The sequence below is a fragment of the Chrysemys picta genome, chromosome 1 (assembly GCF_011386835.1).
Source record: "Chrysemys picta bellii isolate R12L10 chromosome 1, ASM1138683v2, whole genome shotgun sequence".
In the NCBI taxonomy this organism is placed as follows: domain Eukaryota; kingdom Metazoa; phylum Chordata; order Testudines; family Emydidae; genus Chrysemys; species Chrysemys picta.
The window spans coordinates 352562241-352581520 of NC_088791.1; the positions used below are offsets into that span (position 1 = coordinate 352562241).

General features: G+C 44.5%; 1 protein-coding gene across 1 annotated transcript; it reads right to left on the reverse strand.

Annotated features, from left to right (window-relative positions):
* Positions 1-3214: 3214 nt before the first annotated feature.
* On the reverse strand, positions 3215-4153 carry LOC101932765 (olfactory receptor 52E2-like). Its single transcript, XM_042847562.2, has one exon. It carries the CDS (start codon positions 4151-4153, stop codon positions 3215-3217), a length of 939 nt encoding a protein of 312 aa, XP_042703496.2.
* Between the last annotated feature and the right edge of the window lie 15127 nt (positions 4154-19280).

Sequence of the window (19280 nt, forward strand, 5' to 3'; positions counted from 1 at the left end):
CTCAACACTTCCGTCTCCTATGTCCATCTCTACCTCAGTCCAAGTGTGTACATTTTTAATATTTAAGGCAACACCTCCTCCCTTTTTCCCCTGTCTACCCTTCCTAAGCAAGCTGAACCCATCCACACCAACATTCCAATCATGTGTATTATCCCACCAAGTTTCAGTGGTGCCAACAATGTCATAGTTGTATTTATTCATTAGCACTTCCAGTTCTTCCTGCTTATTCTCCATACTTCTCACATTCACCTCCATGATGTATCTCTGCCCGGTCCCCTACCTTTGACAGGAAGAATTGAAGAGAATACCACCTGCACTCCAAACTCCTTCACCCGTACTCCCAGAGCCCGGAATCACTCTTGATCTGCTCAGTGTCACACTGCGCAGTATCATTTGTGCCCACATGGATGAGTAGCATGGCGTAGTACTCAGAGGGCTGGATAATCTTCGACGATGCCTCCGTTACGATTGAAGTTGGATATCTTAGCTCGACTGCCCCCCCCGTAGTGTAGACCTACCCTAAATGTAACCTAAAGTAATCGTGAGGGGTTATCTTGCTGTTAACGTCTTCGAGAACTAACTGCATCCCTGTGTATGTCTTCAACGACCTGCTGAGGTTAATTGATTTGCTCAAGATTGACAGAACAAAATTCCTCACCATACACCGAACCCCCAATCTAGGTAATTTCCATTACCAACTTCTCACTCACCCATATACACATCTGTTTGAGCATCTGCATTTTCAGGGTTACTTTGGGGTTCCTCGATGGGACCATCAGCTGTTTCCTCTACGTCAGAGGCTATTACATCAGCCTACATCAGACACCTCTGTGTGTTGACGATGGCTTATCGTCCAGGCCACTTCTCCAATCTGACACAGCGGTTTGGTCAGGTGATTGCTCCCCATGTTCACATCATCTTGTCAAAGCTCTATTTCCTCATCCCCCCCCATACTCAACCCTATCATTTATGGGGTCAAAACCAAAGAGCTTCATGACAAAGTGGGAAAATACATCTTCAAAAGATGATTGCCGAGGGACAAAAACTATAAACCTGAGTGATGACAGGGGGAAAGACTATCTCCTCGTTAATCAAGGGTGTTCTGTACCAGTTCAGTTGAGCTCACCATTGCGGAAGTTCACAGTCTGAAAAGTTACTCACACCTAACCTGTTATCACTGGATCACCAAGCACTGCACTCTCCATTGCTGCGTCACGTGATCTCTTTCAGTATCTCCCATCAGACCCTACCTCCGCACACCCCCTCGGCCTTTCCTTGACTTCCAGACCACCAAAAGATACTGCAGCTTTCTGAAGAAAGTTGGCTTTCCATTGAACCGTGTGTGAACAGGGTTAATCATCAGTTTGATGAACTGAAGCAATGGTTTCTGACAGACAAAGACAAAGAAAGCAACAATAATGCTGAACTTCTTTATTGTACGTATAGTTATCTAGTGAGAAAAATTAACCTGATTTTTTTACGTTCAATCCTTCAGGAAGCCTCGATGATAAATGAAGTGTCTCAGTTGGATAGTGCTAATACAGGAAAGCTGCTGCAGAAATTGAGGACATTCTACTAGAGCTGATTGGTGAGGGTTGTGAAGGAAAGGAAATAAACAAGGAGAAGGTAATCGCAGTGGGACACTGACTTTAAACCTGTATGACAAAAGGGAGAAATGACATCTACTTGTTAATCATGGGTGCTCTGTCCAAATTTGGCTGAGCACCGCATTGCGGAAGTTCACAGTCTGAGAAGGTCCTCACATCTAACATCTTATCAGTGCATGACCAAGCACTGCGGTGTTAAAAATAGCCCAAAAGGAGCCCAAAATGTATGTAGTTCAAAAACAAAGATAAGATTATTATATTTTTTATTTCTAAATGCATTCAGTGATAGTTGTCAATGTCCATTTTTTGTATTGAATTAGTTTTTTACCGTTAGTCTCTAGAAGGCAATATTTCATCCTCGTTGTCTTCATCGGAAGTAGAATGCATCTGCTGTTGGTCATATATCAGCAGTGATCAGTTCAATCATTTCTTTTATTAGTGTAAACTGTTCACAACAGATTTTGGGTCATTGCATATATGCCCTATGAAGAGGAATATTTTCTAAAATATCTTGTTGCACAGTTTTGTTTTTATCATGTTCATCTGAGAAAACAATCTCTCAGCTGCAGCATTGTTAACAGGTAGTGACAGCAATGAAAGAGCAAGCGAGCCAAGTTCACAAAAGTCTTTGTCCTCAGCGGCATCCATGGGTTCAAGAAATTCAACCCAAAACTGTTCAACTTGGTTGTCCTGAGTATGAGGCCAGTGAACCATAGGTAAAATTCTCCACTGCTGCTTTAACTGTTTGAGGACTCCACAAAACAGTGGCAAAAATGAGGTCTCAGCCAATCTATGTCAGGAAGGGCTGAGTACTGCAATCGATTCAATCACCTGGATGTTTGGTGGCAATTCCTCTTTTAACAATTTCACAAACTCCAACATGAAATCTCAACACCTACTTTTGACATCTTCAACAACGGGAACAGTTAGTGTGTATTTTGAAAGTTTCAGCTGAAAAGCAGTTCCAAAATCAACCATGAAAATTGGTAAGTTATTTGACTCAAAGTTGATGTCATAGTTTAACACAGTAGTCCATTTCTCAAAAACAAACTGTTCCATAACTTTCACCAACAAGCTCCGGTAGAATGTCCTCAATTCCTGCAGCAGTTTTTCCATATAAGCACTTTCCAACAGAAATATTTGGTTTATCCTCAGACTTCCTGAAGAATTGGAAGTAGAAAAATCAGGTAAATTTGGTTCACCAGATCACTGCACATATAATAAAGAACTCCAGCATTGTGATTTCTTTCTTTGTCTTTGGCTATCTGAAAGTGTTGCTTCAGTTCATTGAACAGATCAAGAACCTTGTTCAAACAGGGTCGAATGGAAAGCCACCTAATGTCAGAAATCTGCAGTATCTTCTGGTCATCTGGAAGTCACAGAAAAGCCAAGTAACAGTGTGTGTGGTGTGGGGGCTTACAGGTGATGCTGAAAGAAGTCAGGTGATGGTCAGAGAGAGAGAACTCGGCAATGGAGAGAGCAGTGCTTGGTGATGGAGTGATAACAATGCTGAGCTCAGCCAAACTGGGCCAGAACAGCCCTGATTAACAAGGCGATACCTGTTCTGCTTCTTGTCGCACAGGTTTAAAGTCACTGGCCCCAGGCAATCACATTCTGCAGATGTATTTGCCCAGTTTTTCACGAAGCTCTTTGGTTTTGACTCCATAAATAATAGGGTTGATCATGGGGGGGATGGCGGCATAGAGGTTGACAAAGATGATGAGAACATGGGGAGGGATGCTCTGACTGAACCGCTGTGTCAGAACAGCGAAGAGATAGGAAGTATAAGATGTCAGCATCACACAGATGTGGGCTGTGCAAGTGCTGAGGGCTTTCTGGTGGGATTTCTCAGAGGAGATTCTGAGGACAGCCCTCATGATCAGACCGTAGGACAGGGCAATGAGCATCAGGTCTAACCCAATGAGTATCAACCCCATTACCAATCCATACCTAATGTTGACTGAGATGTCCCCACACGATATCTTCGCCACAGCCATGTGGTCACAGTACGTGTGGGGGATATTGTGGTTGTTACAGAATGGCTGCCTGCTCAGGAGCAGGGGCAGAGGCAGGATGAAGAGAACAGCCCTCATCAAACACAGTAGCCCTAGGTTAGCTATTCGTGCATTGGTGAGGATGGAGGCGTATCTCAAAGGTTTACATATGGCAACATACCGATCAAGGGCCATTGTGACGAGGACAGCTGAATGTGCAATAGAACCCGCATGAAGGAAGAACATCTGGGTGAGACATCCACCCATAGTAATGCCTTTCAAATTGAACCAAAAGATACACAGTGCCTTTGGCATGACAGAGTTAGTCATGCCAATGTCTGTGAGCGCCAGCATGCAAAGCAGCAGGAACATTGGCTTGTGCAGGGTCTGCTCTTTGCCTACAACAAACAGAACCATGAAATTTCCCAACAGGGTGATAATGTAGAACATAGAGAAAGGGACGGAAATCCAGACATGGGCAGCTTCCATGCCAGGGATGCCCATTAGGAAGAATGTTGAATAGTCAGAGTGGGTGAGGTTGAAAGCTGCCATGAGGTGGTCGATGCAGTGATCTGGCTTAGAAATACTCAAGGTGCCTGTGAAAGAAAAGAAGCATAGCGAGGGGGGTTACACGGTTTTTAACAAATAGTACGATAACGATTTTATACTTATCACCAATCTAGAAAGGGGGGTGAGCAGTGAGATGTCAACATTTACAGATGTCACCTGATTATTCAGGGCAAAGCCAAGTCCAGAGAAGTCCTCAGAGGGAGATAACCAAGACAGGTGAATGGGCACCATAATTGCAGATGTAGTCTGTATCCGCAAAAAGAACAGGAGTACTTGTGGTACCTTAGAGAGTAACAAATTTATTAGAGCATAAGCTTTCGTGGACTATAGCCCACTTCTTCGGATGCATATAGAGTGAAACATATATTGAGGAGATATATATACACACATACAGAGAGCATGAACAGGTGGGAGTTGTCTTACCAACTCTGAGAGGCCAATTAAATAAAAGAAAAAAAACTTTTGAAATGATAATCAAGATAGCCCAGTACAGACAGTTTGATAAAAAGTGTGAGAATACTTACAAGGGGAGATAGATTCAATGTTTGTAATGGCTCAGTCATTCCCAGTTCTTATTCAATCCTGATTTGATTGTATCTAGTTTACATATCAATTCCAGCTCAGCAGTCTCTCGTTGGAGTCTGTTTTTGAAGTTTTTCTGTTGTAAGATAGCCACCCGCAGGTCTGTCATAGAATGACCAGACAGGTTAAAGTGTTCTCCCACTGGTTTTTGAGTATTATGATTCCTGATGTCAGATTTGTGTCCATTACTTCTTTTGTGGAGAGACTGTCCGGTTTGGCCAATGGACATGGCAGAGGGGCATTGCTGGCACATGATGGCATATATCACATTGGTAGATGTGCAGGTGAACCAGCCCCTGATGGTATGGCTGATGTGATTGGGAGACAGACCTGTCCTCGCTTACAGACAACCCCCCAACCTAAAGCAAATACTCACCAGCAACCACACATCACTGAACAAAAACACTGACCCAGGAGCCTATCCTAGTAACAAAGCCCGATGCCAACTCTGTCCACATATCTGTTCACGTGACATCATCATAGGACCTAATCACATCAGCCATACCATCAGATACACACTGCAGAGGTTTTTGTTATTCTACCTAACAGAGAAGTGAAGTTTCTGAATTGGGAAACTTGTGCGAACCAGAGGAAAAACCACACCACCCCAAAAAAGGAAGCTGCTGAGACAGATAGAAGAACACAGTAAGAGACAAGGAACTGATCTTAAAAACAAATATTTGTCTAAACTATTTTCAATACATTTGTAGTTCCAATTTTACCAGGTAAATCCCTTGGTGTTTCTGTCAATACTAAAGTCGCTGTCCTGGTGAATTCCTGCCCAGATGGTTCTTGACATGACCCCAGGAATTCTTCCTGAGCCCTTAGTACTGACTTTAATGCAGGAACAGGCAACTCATCGAAATCCCACTCAACAGAGAGAAGGAGTCTCCTTACTGCGACATGAATCCAGAGCCCTGAGAATCTGCTTATGAATCTCACATGTCTGGCATTCCTCTCACTGGGCAGCCTTTATGATTCCACTGTACAATCCCTACGGACTCTCAGGTTGGCAGGACTCCCGGACAATTCCCTAAGCTCTGTGAGCAGCAGAAAGACATAAAATACACACTAGAGAACTACATCTTGAGATCCTCCCCCTGGAGTGAAGAAATAATTAATCAATAGCAGGGGCTCAGATTGTCATGGCAAAATGAGTCTTGCAGACTGTTCAGCCTAGCAGTGAAGGATGGCTGTCTTTTCTGTGTGTAAAGTACAGTCATCTGGACTATGTGTGGAAATGTTGCCACAAGATATGTGACCAAAAAACATTTCAACTGATTGTGGCAGTGTACCGCCGCATACTGCCCATGCAGTTGTAATATCCTGTCCATTACCCTCTGAAAAGTCACTGCCACCCTGTGGAGGCCAAATGATGTGATCCTGAATTGGTGCAAGCCGAAGGGCATGGAAAAGGCTTTCTTCTCCTAGGAGTCTGCTATCAAAGGATGACATGAACCCTGAGCACTAACTTTAATGCAGAAACAGGCAACTCACCAAAATCCTGCTCAGCAGACAGAGGAAATCTCCTTATGGTGACAGGAAGGCAGAGCACTGAGAATAAGTGTATGAATCTCATATGTCTGAAATTTGGCGTGCTGGACAGCGACCTTTATGAATCCCCTGTACAGTCTCTGCAGACTCTCAAGCTGGAAGGAATCCCAGACAATTCCCTTGCCACCATGAGCACTGGGAAGAGCAGAAAATAGACCCTGGAGAACTTCAGCCTCAGATCATCCCGTGGGAGTGAAGAAATGATTTGCTGATACCAGGGGCTCAGAATATCAGAGCAAACTGAGTCTTGCAGACTGTTCAGCCTAGCAACTGATTCTGGCTGTCTTTTCTGTGCATAGAGTAATGCCCTCTGCACTGTGTGTGGGAATGCTGCCATGAGACACGGAACCAAAAACCATTTTCAATTGATCGTAGCAGCGTTCTGCTGCATACTGCCCATTCATTTGTAATATGCAGTCCATTAGCCTCTGAAATTCACTGACACCCTGTGGAGGCCAAATGACCTGATGCTGAATTGTTGCAGGCTGAAGAGCCTGGAAAAGGCTTTCTTCTCTTAGGATTCTGGCATCAAAGGTATTTGCTAGTGTTGCCGGCACAGGGGCCTGAGGACAGCAACAGTGGGGTTCGCTGCCCGGAGTGCTTCACGCCAATAAACATACCGGGGTGGAGAAACAATCAAAGTTTATTTGAGATCTCAAAGTGGTGCAAGGAGACAGGCAAGTCTCAAATCGAGCACTCCAGCAAAAACAGTTTCTCTCTTCTTTATACATTTTACAACTAAGCCCCCCCTCTCTCCCCCTCTCTACCACCCCCCCTACTCCCCCTCCCATCTCTACCGAAGGCATGTTTATACATTTAAGCAACTAAATCATTCTAGGGCTATAAATCTAGCTTGTTAGTAACTTCTCTCTAAACAGTTATTTGTTCCTGTTTACCCTTAGTTTATTACCCCTTCCCCACCTAGAAACATGCAAACCTCATCATTATTGTTTGGTACCTGAAATGAGCAAGGTCGTAATTGCTAACTAGCTATTTACACATTCCAATTCCTGTCCTTGGTTGTTAAGGTCGATCAGAGTTAAACATGGAAGGACAGAGTTTAAACATGGAAGAACTCTGGCTCAGGCAGGCCTAGTAACCCCAACAGTTCCCTCCTTTGAGAATACTCAACAAGTTTTTGGCTGAGTTTTCTCATATTCTGTAGACAAGATACGATTGAGTGCCATGGAGCTGGGGTTCTCAATGAGAGAGTATGCCGGGACTTCTGGGGAACGGGGGGCACACAGCTTACGGAGGAGCAATTTAAAACAAGCAATCAGGAGGAGGGTGACCAGGCACAGTACCACACCTGTGAGGAGGAGATGCACAAGGCTATTTCCCAGTCCTCCCAGGTTGGGCAACCAACTCCAAAGGGAATCAAAAACTGTGGGTTCCCTTTCCTGAGCCTTCCACTGCTCAAAAGCCTGTTCGGCTGACAGGACGTGCTTGTTAATGTCCAGTGAGTTTTCTGGAACATAAGTACAACGTTCACTCCCAATAAGGACACACACCCCGCCCTGGGAGGCTAAAACATAATCTAAGGCCTGTCTATTTTGCAGGGACAGCAACCGGAGCTGGTAAAGCTCTGAGTTAAGGCTTTTCTCTATGACCAAGGTCTCATTGGCATACTTGGTGAGAAGCACAGAGAGCCTACGATAAAATTGAGCCAGTCGTCCTACCCCATAGGATGGGAGAAAGATCATACCCAATCTGTCTCCTTCTGTAATGGGCTCTGGGGTGGCATACAAAGATCTACGCTGCCTGGCGTGGCCAGGGGGCAGTTTAGGGAGGACACAAAGGGGAGGGGCAAGATATCCTAGATAGCAGCTTCCATACCACTGATGCGGTAGCCACTTATAGGCAGAGGTACCTCAAATATAAAAGGAGTGGCCATTCCCTACCAAGCCATTATAACCGCTACTCCACCTATTTACTTGTCTGTCATTAAACGATCCGAACCGGGCAGTAGAGTCGGATTTGCCGTGAACATAGACAGGGATGGAAACATCACTGTCAGGGGATAAATAATACTGACAGGTGCTATTCCCAGCAAACCAGGTGTGATTGCTGGACTTAAACTGTCGATAGCACACCAACCCAGGGGCTACTGGCCGTAACCTAATAGGGGAAGGGATATATGTTGAGTTGGCCTGCGGCTTCCAGGGGTCGTCCCTTAATGCATACTGGGACTCAATGGTACAGTTCTGCGACAAGGGGTACCCGAGGCATTTTTCCCACTACTGAACCATCCCCAACAGATATCTGACCAATTCTGGGGAACCACCCTCCAGGGTAACCCTGCAGCATGGTGTGGGATTTAGGAGCATACCCAGCAGTTGGAGAGGTTAAACTCTTGGGCAAAGCAAACCTTCAGGGACTCATATGTGTTTGCCTCTAAGTTCGTAGGGATTCCTTTCCATCCCGCATGTGCCTGGGGGGAAACGGGAGTTAACAAGAGGAGTGTCCCTATGGCAAAGAGCACCACTGTGACAGACCCTGGATCTGAACTCATATTAGGCAGGTGATCCTAGGGCCTAACAATCACAATTCCCCAAATACCCACAAAATAACAATTACCAATAGTAAGCAGATTAAAAACAAAAGGGACCAGGCCACCAGGTTAGGCCAGTCCTGTGAAAACAAACACAACCAACGCTCAGATGTCTCGCAGGGAGTGCGCTGTGACTGTCCAAAGAGATCACAGGGCATTCCCAGCAGACACTATTGTCATCTGAATAACAGCTTAAGTCCCAAATCGTCGCTGGCAGTCTTCTCTGCAGGCTGGACGGTCCATCGTTCAGGAGCAGGCACTGCTTTCAGACGAGAGTGATGAATCCAGTTTTTGTGTCCCTCAACCTTTGCTGCTGTATGGGAGACCAGCAGGACGGTGTGGGTTCCCTTCCACTTCTCTTGGAGAGGCTCGTCTTTCCAGGTCTGGACGAGTACGGAATAGCCTGGCTGCAAGGAGTGGATCGGGGCATCCAGCGGGAGAAGCCTCTTGTGTTTCGTGGCAGTGTAATTTTATGTTCTCTGAAAAGAGTTTGTCAGACTTTTCTTCAAATGCCAGAGTTCATAGATTTTAGCCACCACGTACCTCTTCGCTAGAGCTGTGTTTAATTGCACCAATGGCCCTCTCCTCATCAGTATGGGTGCACATCTCCTGCTGCTCGGTTTCTGCACAGATTCAGTATGGCGGGAACATATATTTGCCACCCAATCTGACAGTCACCAATTGGAAAAAGAGGCCTCACGGGGAGTAAACTATTACTTTCGCAAATCCAAAGTAATTTGCAAAGCGTCCAAAATTGTCATGAACTATATTGGGTGTCCGATAGGGGATTCTTTCATTTTGTTTATGAAAGGATTCAGGCTGGTAAAATCATAATTGTGGACTTTCTCACTGGGGTTAGGTTTGTAATATAGGTGGATAGCGTTAGTCCTGCCCGCCAAAAAGCATCCCTCGGCACAAGGGGCTGAGACAACTGGGCTTCATTTAAGAAGTCTGCAAGCTCCCTGTCTCTTTCTATCATCACCTCCCACTCATGCTCCCAGAGGATCCCCACTACAATATCAAGTCGTTTCAGATATCAGTCATGAGCTGCATCTCGTAATAAAGAAACTCAAAAGTTGTCCCCATCATAGGGGTCTGTGCTTTTTCACAATAGCAGGTGCAAGAGTCATGGAAAAGACACCTATACAACTCAAAGGCTGTTCACACCCCATGAACAATGGCATAACTGTCTAAAAAGTAGGGGCCTACATGTAATTCCCCACCCCGTAAAGCGTGCCGTATCTGCCTATTTTCTTCGTGAGCGATATTCAACTTACACTGAATAGAGGAGGTTGAATATCTCTTTTTCTGACTGTGATAGTTGTCTGGAGGGAGAAGAGCTACTGTGTTAGGCTGCAAAAGCATGAACCTGTACATAGCCTTGCAACAGATGCCAGCGTTATGTACCAGAAAGGATTTTAACACAATTTTATGTCTCTGAATCTACCAGATCCTCTCTCTATGATATCCCCTGTCTCTGTCATTTTCATGATCTCTTCTCTGTACAGGATACAGGCCTGTCTCAAAATTTTGACATCCTACTGACAATAGTGGGTGAGTTCTTTCTGCAAGTTGAACTGTTCCGATACCAGTCAAGAAATTCGGCTTTCCCTCTGGGCATCATGCTCTCTACGCCATAGTGCTCCACCCTGGGCATAGGCCCCAAGTAATTTTGGTTTTCTAAAGTGTTAAAGAAATGTGGGAAGTATGCTTTGTAACCTTCAAACCACATCGCCTTCAGGAGCTTCCTAAGAATGATAGACAAGAAGTTTAAAGAATCTATAAAAAGAATGCCTAGGGTCATAACTTCCACACATAACTTACTCCCCTGAGTTATCATTTCTATGCACACCTTTTCCTTCAGTAACTGTCTACCAATGAAGTATGCAACATAACCTTTAGAATTGTGCGCTAGGCATGTGTAGTCCCGGAACGTTTTGCCCATGAAGGTCTTAACAAATTTAGAAAGACACTCACCTCCCTTAAATTCCAAGGATTTTAGGGACATAGCAAAAATGTCATTGGGCACATGCAATCCCGTCTCCTGCATGCATTCAAAATAATTAAAAAATATACTTTTCTGATTATTTGGCATTTCTTAGGATATCTTTAAAACACAGGTCGCTGTCTACATTACTGGTGATCAAACCCCGCAGACACTGCTTACAAAGTCTCTCTCTTTACACCTGTGCCCCTTGTCCATGTAAGACTGACACTTATCACATAAAGTTTTAGACAGGCATTCGACTTGGTTTTTTGGTGCACAGTCAACGTGTCTGCCTAAACTTGGAGCGACAATTCAGTCTACAGCGAGGACAGCTCAGCTGCACTCCCACACTGTCTGAGCATGTCTCACTCAAGCAGAGGTGGCAATGATACCCGCAAGAGTGATCGTGACTGTACACCCTGTGGCAAAACTCACAATATTTTTTTGCAGCAAGCAACTTATTCACATCCGGAACCCCATAATAGTGCTCATCATGCCACAGGATGAAAACAAATCTTGGGGTACACTGGGCCTCCCATTTAAAAAAAGCCCCTTCCGCCTTCCACCACCTAAAGCCCCAATTGTATATTAACTACTAAATGCTATTCGAATGCTGCTACGTCACTGAGCATAATCTTTTTTTGATCCGACCACCCCAGTTTCTCATGCAACTGTCTTGGCCCGTCTCAGAATTCCGCATCTGTGGGTTTATAGTTGGAAGTGATGGGCAAGAGTCCTCCCGCAAAACACAGATTGGTAAAATTTAACCACGGGCTTGTTTAAATTACAACTCTAAGGGCCCATCTTCACTATCTGCCGGATCGGCAGGTAGCGCTCGATCTATTGGGGATCAATTTATCGTGTCTAATGTAGACACGATAAAATTTGATCCCCGATTGCTCTGCTGTCAACTCCAGAACTCAACCACAGCAAGAGGTTTGAGTGGAGTTGGCGGGGGAGCGGCAGCGGTCGACTCGCCACCGTCCTCACAGCCAGGTAAGTCGACCTAAAATACGCAACTTCAGCTACGCTAATCGCATAGCTGAAGTTGGGTATCTTAGCTTGACCCCCCCCCGTAGTGTAGACCTACCCTAAATGTAACCTAAAGTAATCGTGAGGGGCTATCTTGCTGTTAACGTCTTCGAGAACTAACTGCATCCCTGTGTATGTCTTCAACGACCCACTGAGCTTCATTGATTTGCTCAAGATTGACAAAACAAAATTCCTCACCGTACACCGAACCCCCAATCTAGGTAATTTCCATTACCAACTTCTCACTCACCCATATACACGTCTGTTTGGGCATCTGCATTTTCAGGGTTACTATGGGGTTCCTCGATGGGACCATCAGCTGTGTCTTCTACGTCAGACGCTATTACATCAGCCTACATCAGACGACTCTGTGTTTTGATGATGGCTTATCCTCCAGGCCACTTCTCCAATCTGACACAGCGGTTTGGTCAGGCCATTGCTCCCCATGTTCACATCATCTTGTCGAACCTCTATTTCCTCACCCCCCCACCCCCCCATGCTCAACCCTATCATTTATGGGGTCAAAACCAAAGAGCTTCATGACAAAGTGGGAAAATACATCTTCCAGAGGTGATTGCCGGGGGACAAAAACTATAAACCTGAGTGATGACAGGGGGAAAGACTATCTCCTCGTTAATCAAGTGTGTTCTGTACCAGTGCGGTTGAGCTCACCATTGCGGAAGTTCACAGTCTGAAAAGTTACTCACACCTAACCTGTTATCACTGGATCACCAAACACTGCGCTCTCCATTGCTGCGTCACATGATACCTCCGCACACCCCCTCGGCCTTTCCTTGACTTCCAGACCACCAAAAGATACTGCAGCCTTCTGAAGAAAGTTGGCTTTCCATTAAACCGTGTGTGAACAGGGTTAATCATCAGTTTGATGATCTGAAGCAATGGTTTCTGACAGACAAAGACAAAGAAAGCAACAACAATGTTGAACTTCTTTATTGTACGTATAGTTATCTAGTGAGAAAAATTAACCTAATTTTTCAACGTTCAATCCTTCAGGAAGCCTCGATGATAAATGAAGTGTCTCAGTTGGATAGTGCTAATACAGGAAAGCTGCTGCAGGAATTGAGGACATTCTACTACAGCTCATTGGTGAGGGTTGTGAAACTGTGTGTTTTTGATAACTGGACCCTGTTACCCTGAATTTGAGGAGTGTGTACTACAGAACGTGTTCAACCCAATTGCAACCATATGATGTGCACTCAGACACTATGAATTAATAAAATAGAACACCAAATAGTTCAGGGTTAATTGGAAAGCAGGCTTTAACATGCAAGGCCAAAATCAAGTTGGCTGTTCCCACTAAAAAGAGGTGGATAGGCAAGTAAATAAATGAGAAAGAAAAAAGATAAATGGATGAAAACTTTGAGTCTAGATGCCTCTGATATTAAAAGTTTATTGAAAGATAAGAAAAGTGATGATCCAGTAGATGTCACTATGACCTATTTGTTTGTAGAAGTTATAAAAGATTAGCTAATACAGTGTACTTTGGAGGAGTTCTCTGAAGTAATCTTGAGAAATGTTTTTTCTGACACCCTTTCTCCTCAGCAGGTAAGCAACTGGCCACTGCGAACCTGCTGTTAATTATTCAATACCATTCCAAATGTTAGGGACATATCTGGGATGTTCTAACTCTATTGTTTATGTCTGTTTGTGCTTAAATCTCATAAACTGTGGTGTTAGACATGAGCATGCTTACTTGCATTTAATCCATGATCAGACAGAATTGCTGTGTTCCCATTGATTTATTCCTGCCACCGCCTGGAGTGAAATAGTTCTACATTATGGGCTTGTTGGGAAATTTCATGGTTGTGTTTGTTGTAGGCAAAGAGCAGACCCTGCACAAGCAGATGTGCCTGTTGCTCTGCATGCTGGCACTCACAGACATCGGAACGTCTATATCCATTGTGCCAGAGCACTGTGTATATTTTGGTTCAATCTGAAAAGTATTACTGAGGGTGGCTGCCTCACCCAGATGTTTTTACTTCATCTGGTTTCTGCTATGCACTCAGCCATCCCCGTGACAATGGCATTCAATCACTACATTGCCATACGTAACTCTCTGAGATACACCACCAGCCTCACCTATGCACGGATATTTAAGCTACGGCTTGTGGGTTTGATAAGAGCTGTTCTGTTCATTCTTCCCCTGCCCTTGCTCCTGAGCAGGCAGCCATTCTGTGCCAATCGCATTATCCCCCACACGTACTGTGACCACATGTCTGTGGTGAAGATGTCATGTGGGGACACCACAGTCAACAGGACATATGGCTTGGTGGTAGCCTTTGTAGTCATCAGGTTAGATCTGATGCTCGTTGCCCTGTCCTATGGTCTGATTATCAGGGTCGTCCTCAGAATCTCCTCCAAGAAAGCCAACGAGAAAGTCCTCAACACCTGCACAGCCCACATCTGTGTGATGCTGATTTCTTGTACTCTCTCCCTCTTCCCTACTCTGACACACCGGTTTGGTCAAGGCATCGCTCCCCATGTTCACATCATCTTGGCCAACCTCAACTTCCTCGTTCCCCCACATACTCAGACCTATCATTTATGGGATCTAAACCAAAGAGCTTCGTGACAAAGTGGGAAAATACACAAGGAGAAGGTAATCGCTGTGGCACATTGACTTTAAACCTGTATGACAAGAGGGAGAAACAACATCTACTTGTTAATCATGGGTTCTCTGTCCCAATTTGACTGAGCTCTGCATTGTGGAAGTTCACAATCTGAGAAGTTCCTCACACCTAACATCTTATAACTGCATCACCAAGCACTGCAGGTAGGCCTCTGTGCAAATGGTGTAGGAGTAGGGCCTTAGACACTTTTACTAGCCAATTCCCGTGCAGTAGTTCAGAAGCCAGGAAAGTTCCCAACAATAGTCCCCCGTTTACACTTGGGAACTAGGAGAAATTGATGGGTTGGATGTTAGTGACATCTTTGGGGAGCACACTTCCTGCATAAAGTGAATGTAACATTAATACACAAGATGGCTTCCCAGAGACTGGTATCGTATTAAACCTTTTTTCCTGTACTATTTTATTATGGGGTAAGAGCAGTAAACCTGACATTTTTTATTTGGCCTCTTCAACATATTTCATAACAAATTAAAAATTGGTCAAGCAGCCTTCCTCCCATATTCAGTATTTAGACACAATGAAGGCACCCACAGAAATGATTCTCCTGTGCAAAAATGCGGACGAATTTACGAGCCTTCAGTATTAAAGAAATTAATGGAAAATTTTTGTGGTTTGTTTTCATTGTGCTCCAAAGAAAAATTATGTACTGAGTTCAAAAAAGCCAAATGTTCAGCAAGTACATTGTCAGAAAATGGGACAGACAAATAAAATTTGAAGAGACGTGTGTGACGTTGTGCAGTCTATATGGTTTTATAAAAACTTATTATCAAGTCAATATAATGTAACTGGGATAGTTTTAGAGAAAATACGGTAATAAGTGAATGTAACGTAACTGGGATATGCCTCATGCAAAAGGTCTCTTGTAAGGTATCATTACAAAGCCTATAATCTACTGAGTGTGATCATCTGTTTTGTATAAATGTACCACTCTTGTATCTAAAACTAGAAATATAAAATGTAACTCTGAGGGCCTATTGTAATTGTGTAAAGTGTGGACCATTAATGATGGTTTGGAATCTTGATGACTCCCATTGTCTGCAGATGGCTGTATTTACCTGTGAGTCTTCCTGTATATGTGTGTGCTGGCAAGTGAGTAATGAAGTCTTGCAGTGACATGTGATCATGTCACCTGAACTGGAATCCATCTTTAACCTGGTGCTTTTCCAGTGAGGGGGGGTGGAAACCCAGAGAGACAAAGAGTTCCCGCCTTATGCAAAAGATATATAAAGGGGGGAAGAGAAGAGAGGGGGGAGAAACCATCATGAAGAATCCCCTAGCTACCACCTGAGCTGCAACAAGAGCTGTACCAGGGGAAAGAATTGTGCCCAGGCCTGGAAGGTGTCCAGTCTGAGAAAAACTTACTGAAACATCTCTGAGGGTGAGATTATCTGTATTTAGTTTGATTAGGCATAGATTTGCGCATTTTATTTTATTTTGCTTGGTGATTTACTTTGTTCTGTCTGTTACTACTTTGAACCACTTAAATCCTACTGTCTGTATTTAATAAAATCACTTTTTATTTAGTAATTTACTCAGAGTATGTATTAATACCTGGGGGAACAAACAACTGTGCATATCTCTCTATCAGTGTTATAGAGGGCGAACAATTTATGAGTTTGCCCTGCATAAGCTTTATGCAGAGTAAAACGGATTTATCTGGGTTTAGACCCCATTGGGAGTTGGGCATCTGAGTGCTAAAGACAAGCACGCTACTGCGAGCTGTTTTCAGGTAAACTTGCAGCTTTGGGACAAGTGATTCAGACCCTGGGTCCGTGTCTGGAGCCAGACGGGAGTGTCTGGCTCAGCAAGACAGGGTGCTGGAGTCCTGAGCTGGCAGGGAAAACAGAAGCAGGGGTAGTCTTTGCACATCGGGTGGCAGCTCCCAAGGGGGTTGCTGTGATCCAACCCGTCAGAACGTGTTTGAGAAAGGGAAAAAGGCAGGGGAGCAGCTCATTTTGTGGCAGACCAGGGAGGAGAGCAGACCTGCTATTGGCAGCTGTAGGGGAGCTGAGCTGAGGGAAACAGAATCACCCCCTGAACAACTGCCTGAAGGTTCCTCCATGAGGGAAGGGAGGGCTTGCTGCATGGACATCCTGAGAGAGAAGCATTCATCATTAAACTAGGATTTAAACTACGTTTGCCGGGGGATGGACAATTAAGCCCAGAGCTAAGTGGGGAAGTGGGAGGAAACACAAGGGGGAGTGTACAACACCAGAGGCCTCTTGAAACATACTGAGAAAGTAGGGCAATTGGCTAGTTACCTTAAGTGCCTGTACATGAACGGAAGAAGTCTGGGAAACAAGCTGGAAGAAATGGAATTCCTGGCACAGTCAAGGAACTATGCTGTGATTGAAATAACAGAGACTTTGTGGGGTAAGTCACATGACTGGAGCACTGTCATACGTGTGTATAGGCAAACAAGTGTAATACTGTGCAAACTCCTCATGGCCAATTAACAGAGACCAATCTTTCATGTGTTTACCAGCCATCTACATCCGATTCATGTATTCTCTCACACAGCATCTGTCCTCAAAGTCTGGTTGCAGAGGCTTGGTTGATTTCTGTTCACCATCCACATACAAGGCCAGAAAATTAATATGGTAATGTTTAAAATGAAAAGGGTTTTTACTGTAACTTCCGCTAAATGTGACATTATCCACAAACCCTAGGACAAGCATTTTGGGTAACTCTCCCAAGAGCAGATTCTCCTCGTTACTGACCCTGCTGCCCGTGGGGATGCTAAACACTTTTATTCCCACATAGTCCATGGGGTATTAAGTATTAGCGGTGTGACGGGTTGGATCACAGAAACCCCCTTGGGAGCTGCCACCTGATGTGCAAAGACTACCCCTGCTTCTGTTTTCCCTGCCAGCTTAGGACTCCAGCCCCCTGTCTTGCTGAGCCAGCCACTCCTGTCTGGCTCCAGACACAGATCCAGGGTCTGAATCACCTGTCCCAAAGCTGCAAGTTTACCTGAAAACAGCTGACAGTAGTGTGCTTGTCTTTAGCACTCAGATGCCCAACTCCCAATGGGGTCTAAACCCAGATAAATACGTTTTACCCTGCATAAAGCTTATGCAGGGCAAACTCATAAATTGTTCGCCCTCTATAACACTGATAGAGAGATATGCACAGTTGTTTGCTCCCCCAGGTATTAATACATACTCTGAGTGAATTACTAAATAGAAAGTGATTTTATTAAATACAGACAGTAGGATTTAAGTGGTTCAAAGTAGTAACAGACAGAACAAAGTAAGTCACCAAGCAAAATAAAATAAAATTCGCAAATCTATGCCTAATCAAACTGAATACAGATAATTTCCTCACCAGTTCCAGAGTGCTCCCTTTTATAGGCTAATCTCCTTTTAGCCTGGGTCCAGCAATCACTCACACCCCCTGTAGTTACTGTCCTTTGTTTCAGTCTCCTTCAAGTATCCTGGAGGGGGGTGGAGAGGCTCCTTCTTTAGCCAGCTGAAGACAAAATGGAGGGGTCTCCCCTGGGTTTAAATAGACTCTCTCTTGTGGGTGGAGACCCCCCTCCTCCCTCCTATGCAAAGTCCAGCTCCAAGATGGAGTTTTGGAGTCACCTGGGCAAGTCACATGCCCCTGCATGACTCAGTCTTTGCAGGCCAACGCCATTGTCCACATGGCATCTTGCATGTCTCCAGGAAGACTTCTCATGTGGATTGGAGCATTCCAAGATGCATTGTTCCTCAAGTGTCTCCTGATCAGGTACTTAACCTGGCGAATTCCTTCCTAAAGCAGCTGACCAAATGCCTCCCAAAGCTTACTTAGAAATCAGGCAAGCATACAGCCCATATTCTTAACCTCAAGTAGAAAATGATATATATGTACAAATAGGATGAATAGATATAGTAGACCATAACCTTTACGGAGATATGTTACATGGCACCGGCAGCACAAAACATATTCCAGTTATGTCATACATACATTTATAGGCACCCCCTTAAAGCCTTATGGGGTACACTGTCACAAGCGGTAAGCTGGGTCTCCATCTGCCCCAGACGGACGCCCGGGGCCACCCATACTTTCTTCACAAAAAGGGATGCTGATACAATGCACAGTTTCAAGCCTTCCACATCAGTTTAATTTTCACATCCACACCATTTAACAATTTTTTTCTTGAAAAAGCAGGTCTCTGTGCAGCTGACCCAAGAGCTCTATCGTCATTCTCAGGGCCGTCAGCTTTTCCCGCCCCACAAACCTTAGATTCCTGCCATCCAGCTCCATTTCTTCATGTTGTTCGCGAGTGTCTTTGTAACACAGACCGGTGGAAATTGTGTGGCGAGGGTGTCGTCACTGGAATTGAGCACTGATTCTATAAAGGCCCTGTAAAGGTAACAGTTGTTGCTTTGGCTTAGGAGGAGGTCACCCAGTGTGACATCCAACTGACTGAAAATAGAGGCCATGGTGTAATTCACCAGGCCCACCTCCGCATTCCCGGTGAGTTCAGTTCCAGCTCCTTTTACTATCTTGCAACATAGGTATAGCAGCGTGTTGTTTAAATCCATATAAATTGATGTCATTCCCTGCTATAAAAAGGTGGATGGGGACTGCTATGTAATGGTTGATAGAGGCGGCACCTTGATATAGATGCTTTTCTTGATGCTGGTCTGCATAGGGGCTAATTGGAACAAGTCTAGTTCGGATTTGGTGCATTCTTTAGACCCGCAGTGAACAAAAGACATGGTGATTAATTAGGCTAATCTATTTATTGAAAAGAGGGTGTTA

What these genes read in the sequence shown, in the direction of transcription:
- LOC101932765 (XM_042847562.2), bottom strand. Translation starts at nt 4,153, where the DNA reads ATGGCAGCTTTCAACCTCACCCACTCTGACTATTCAACATTCTTCCTA.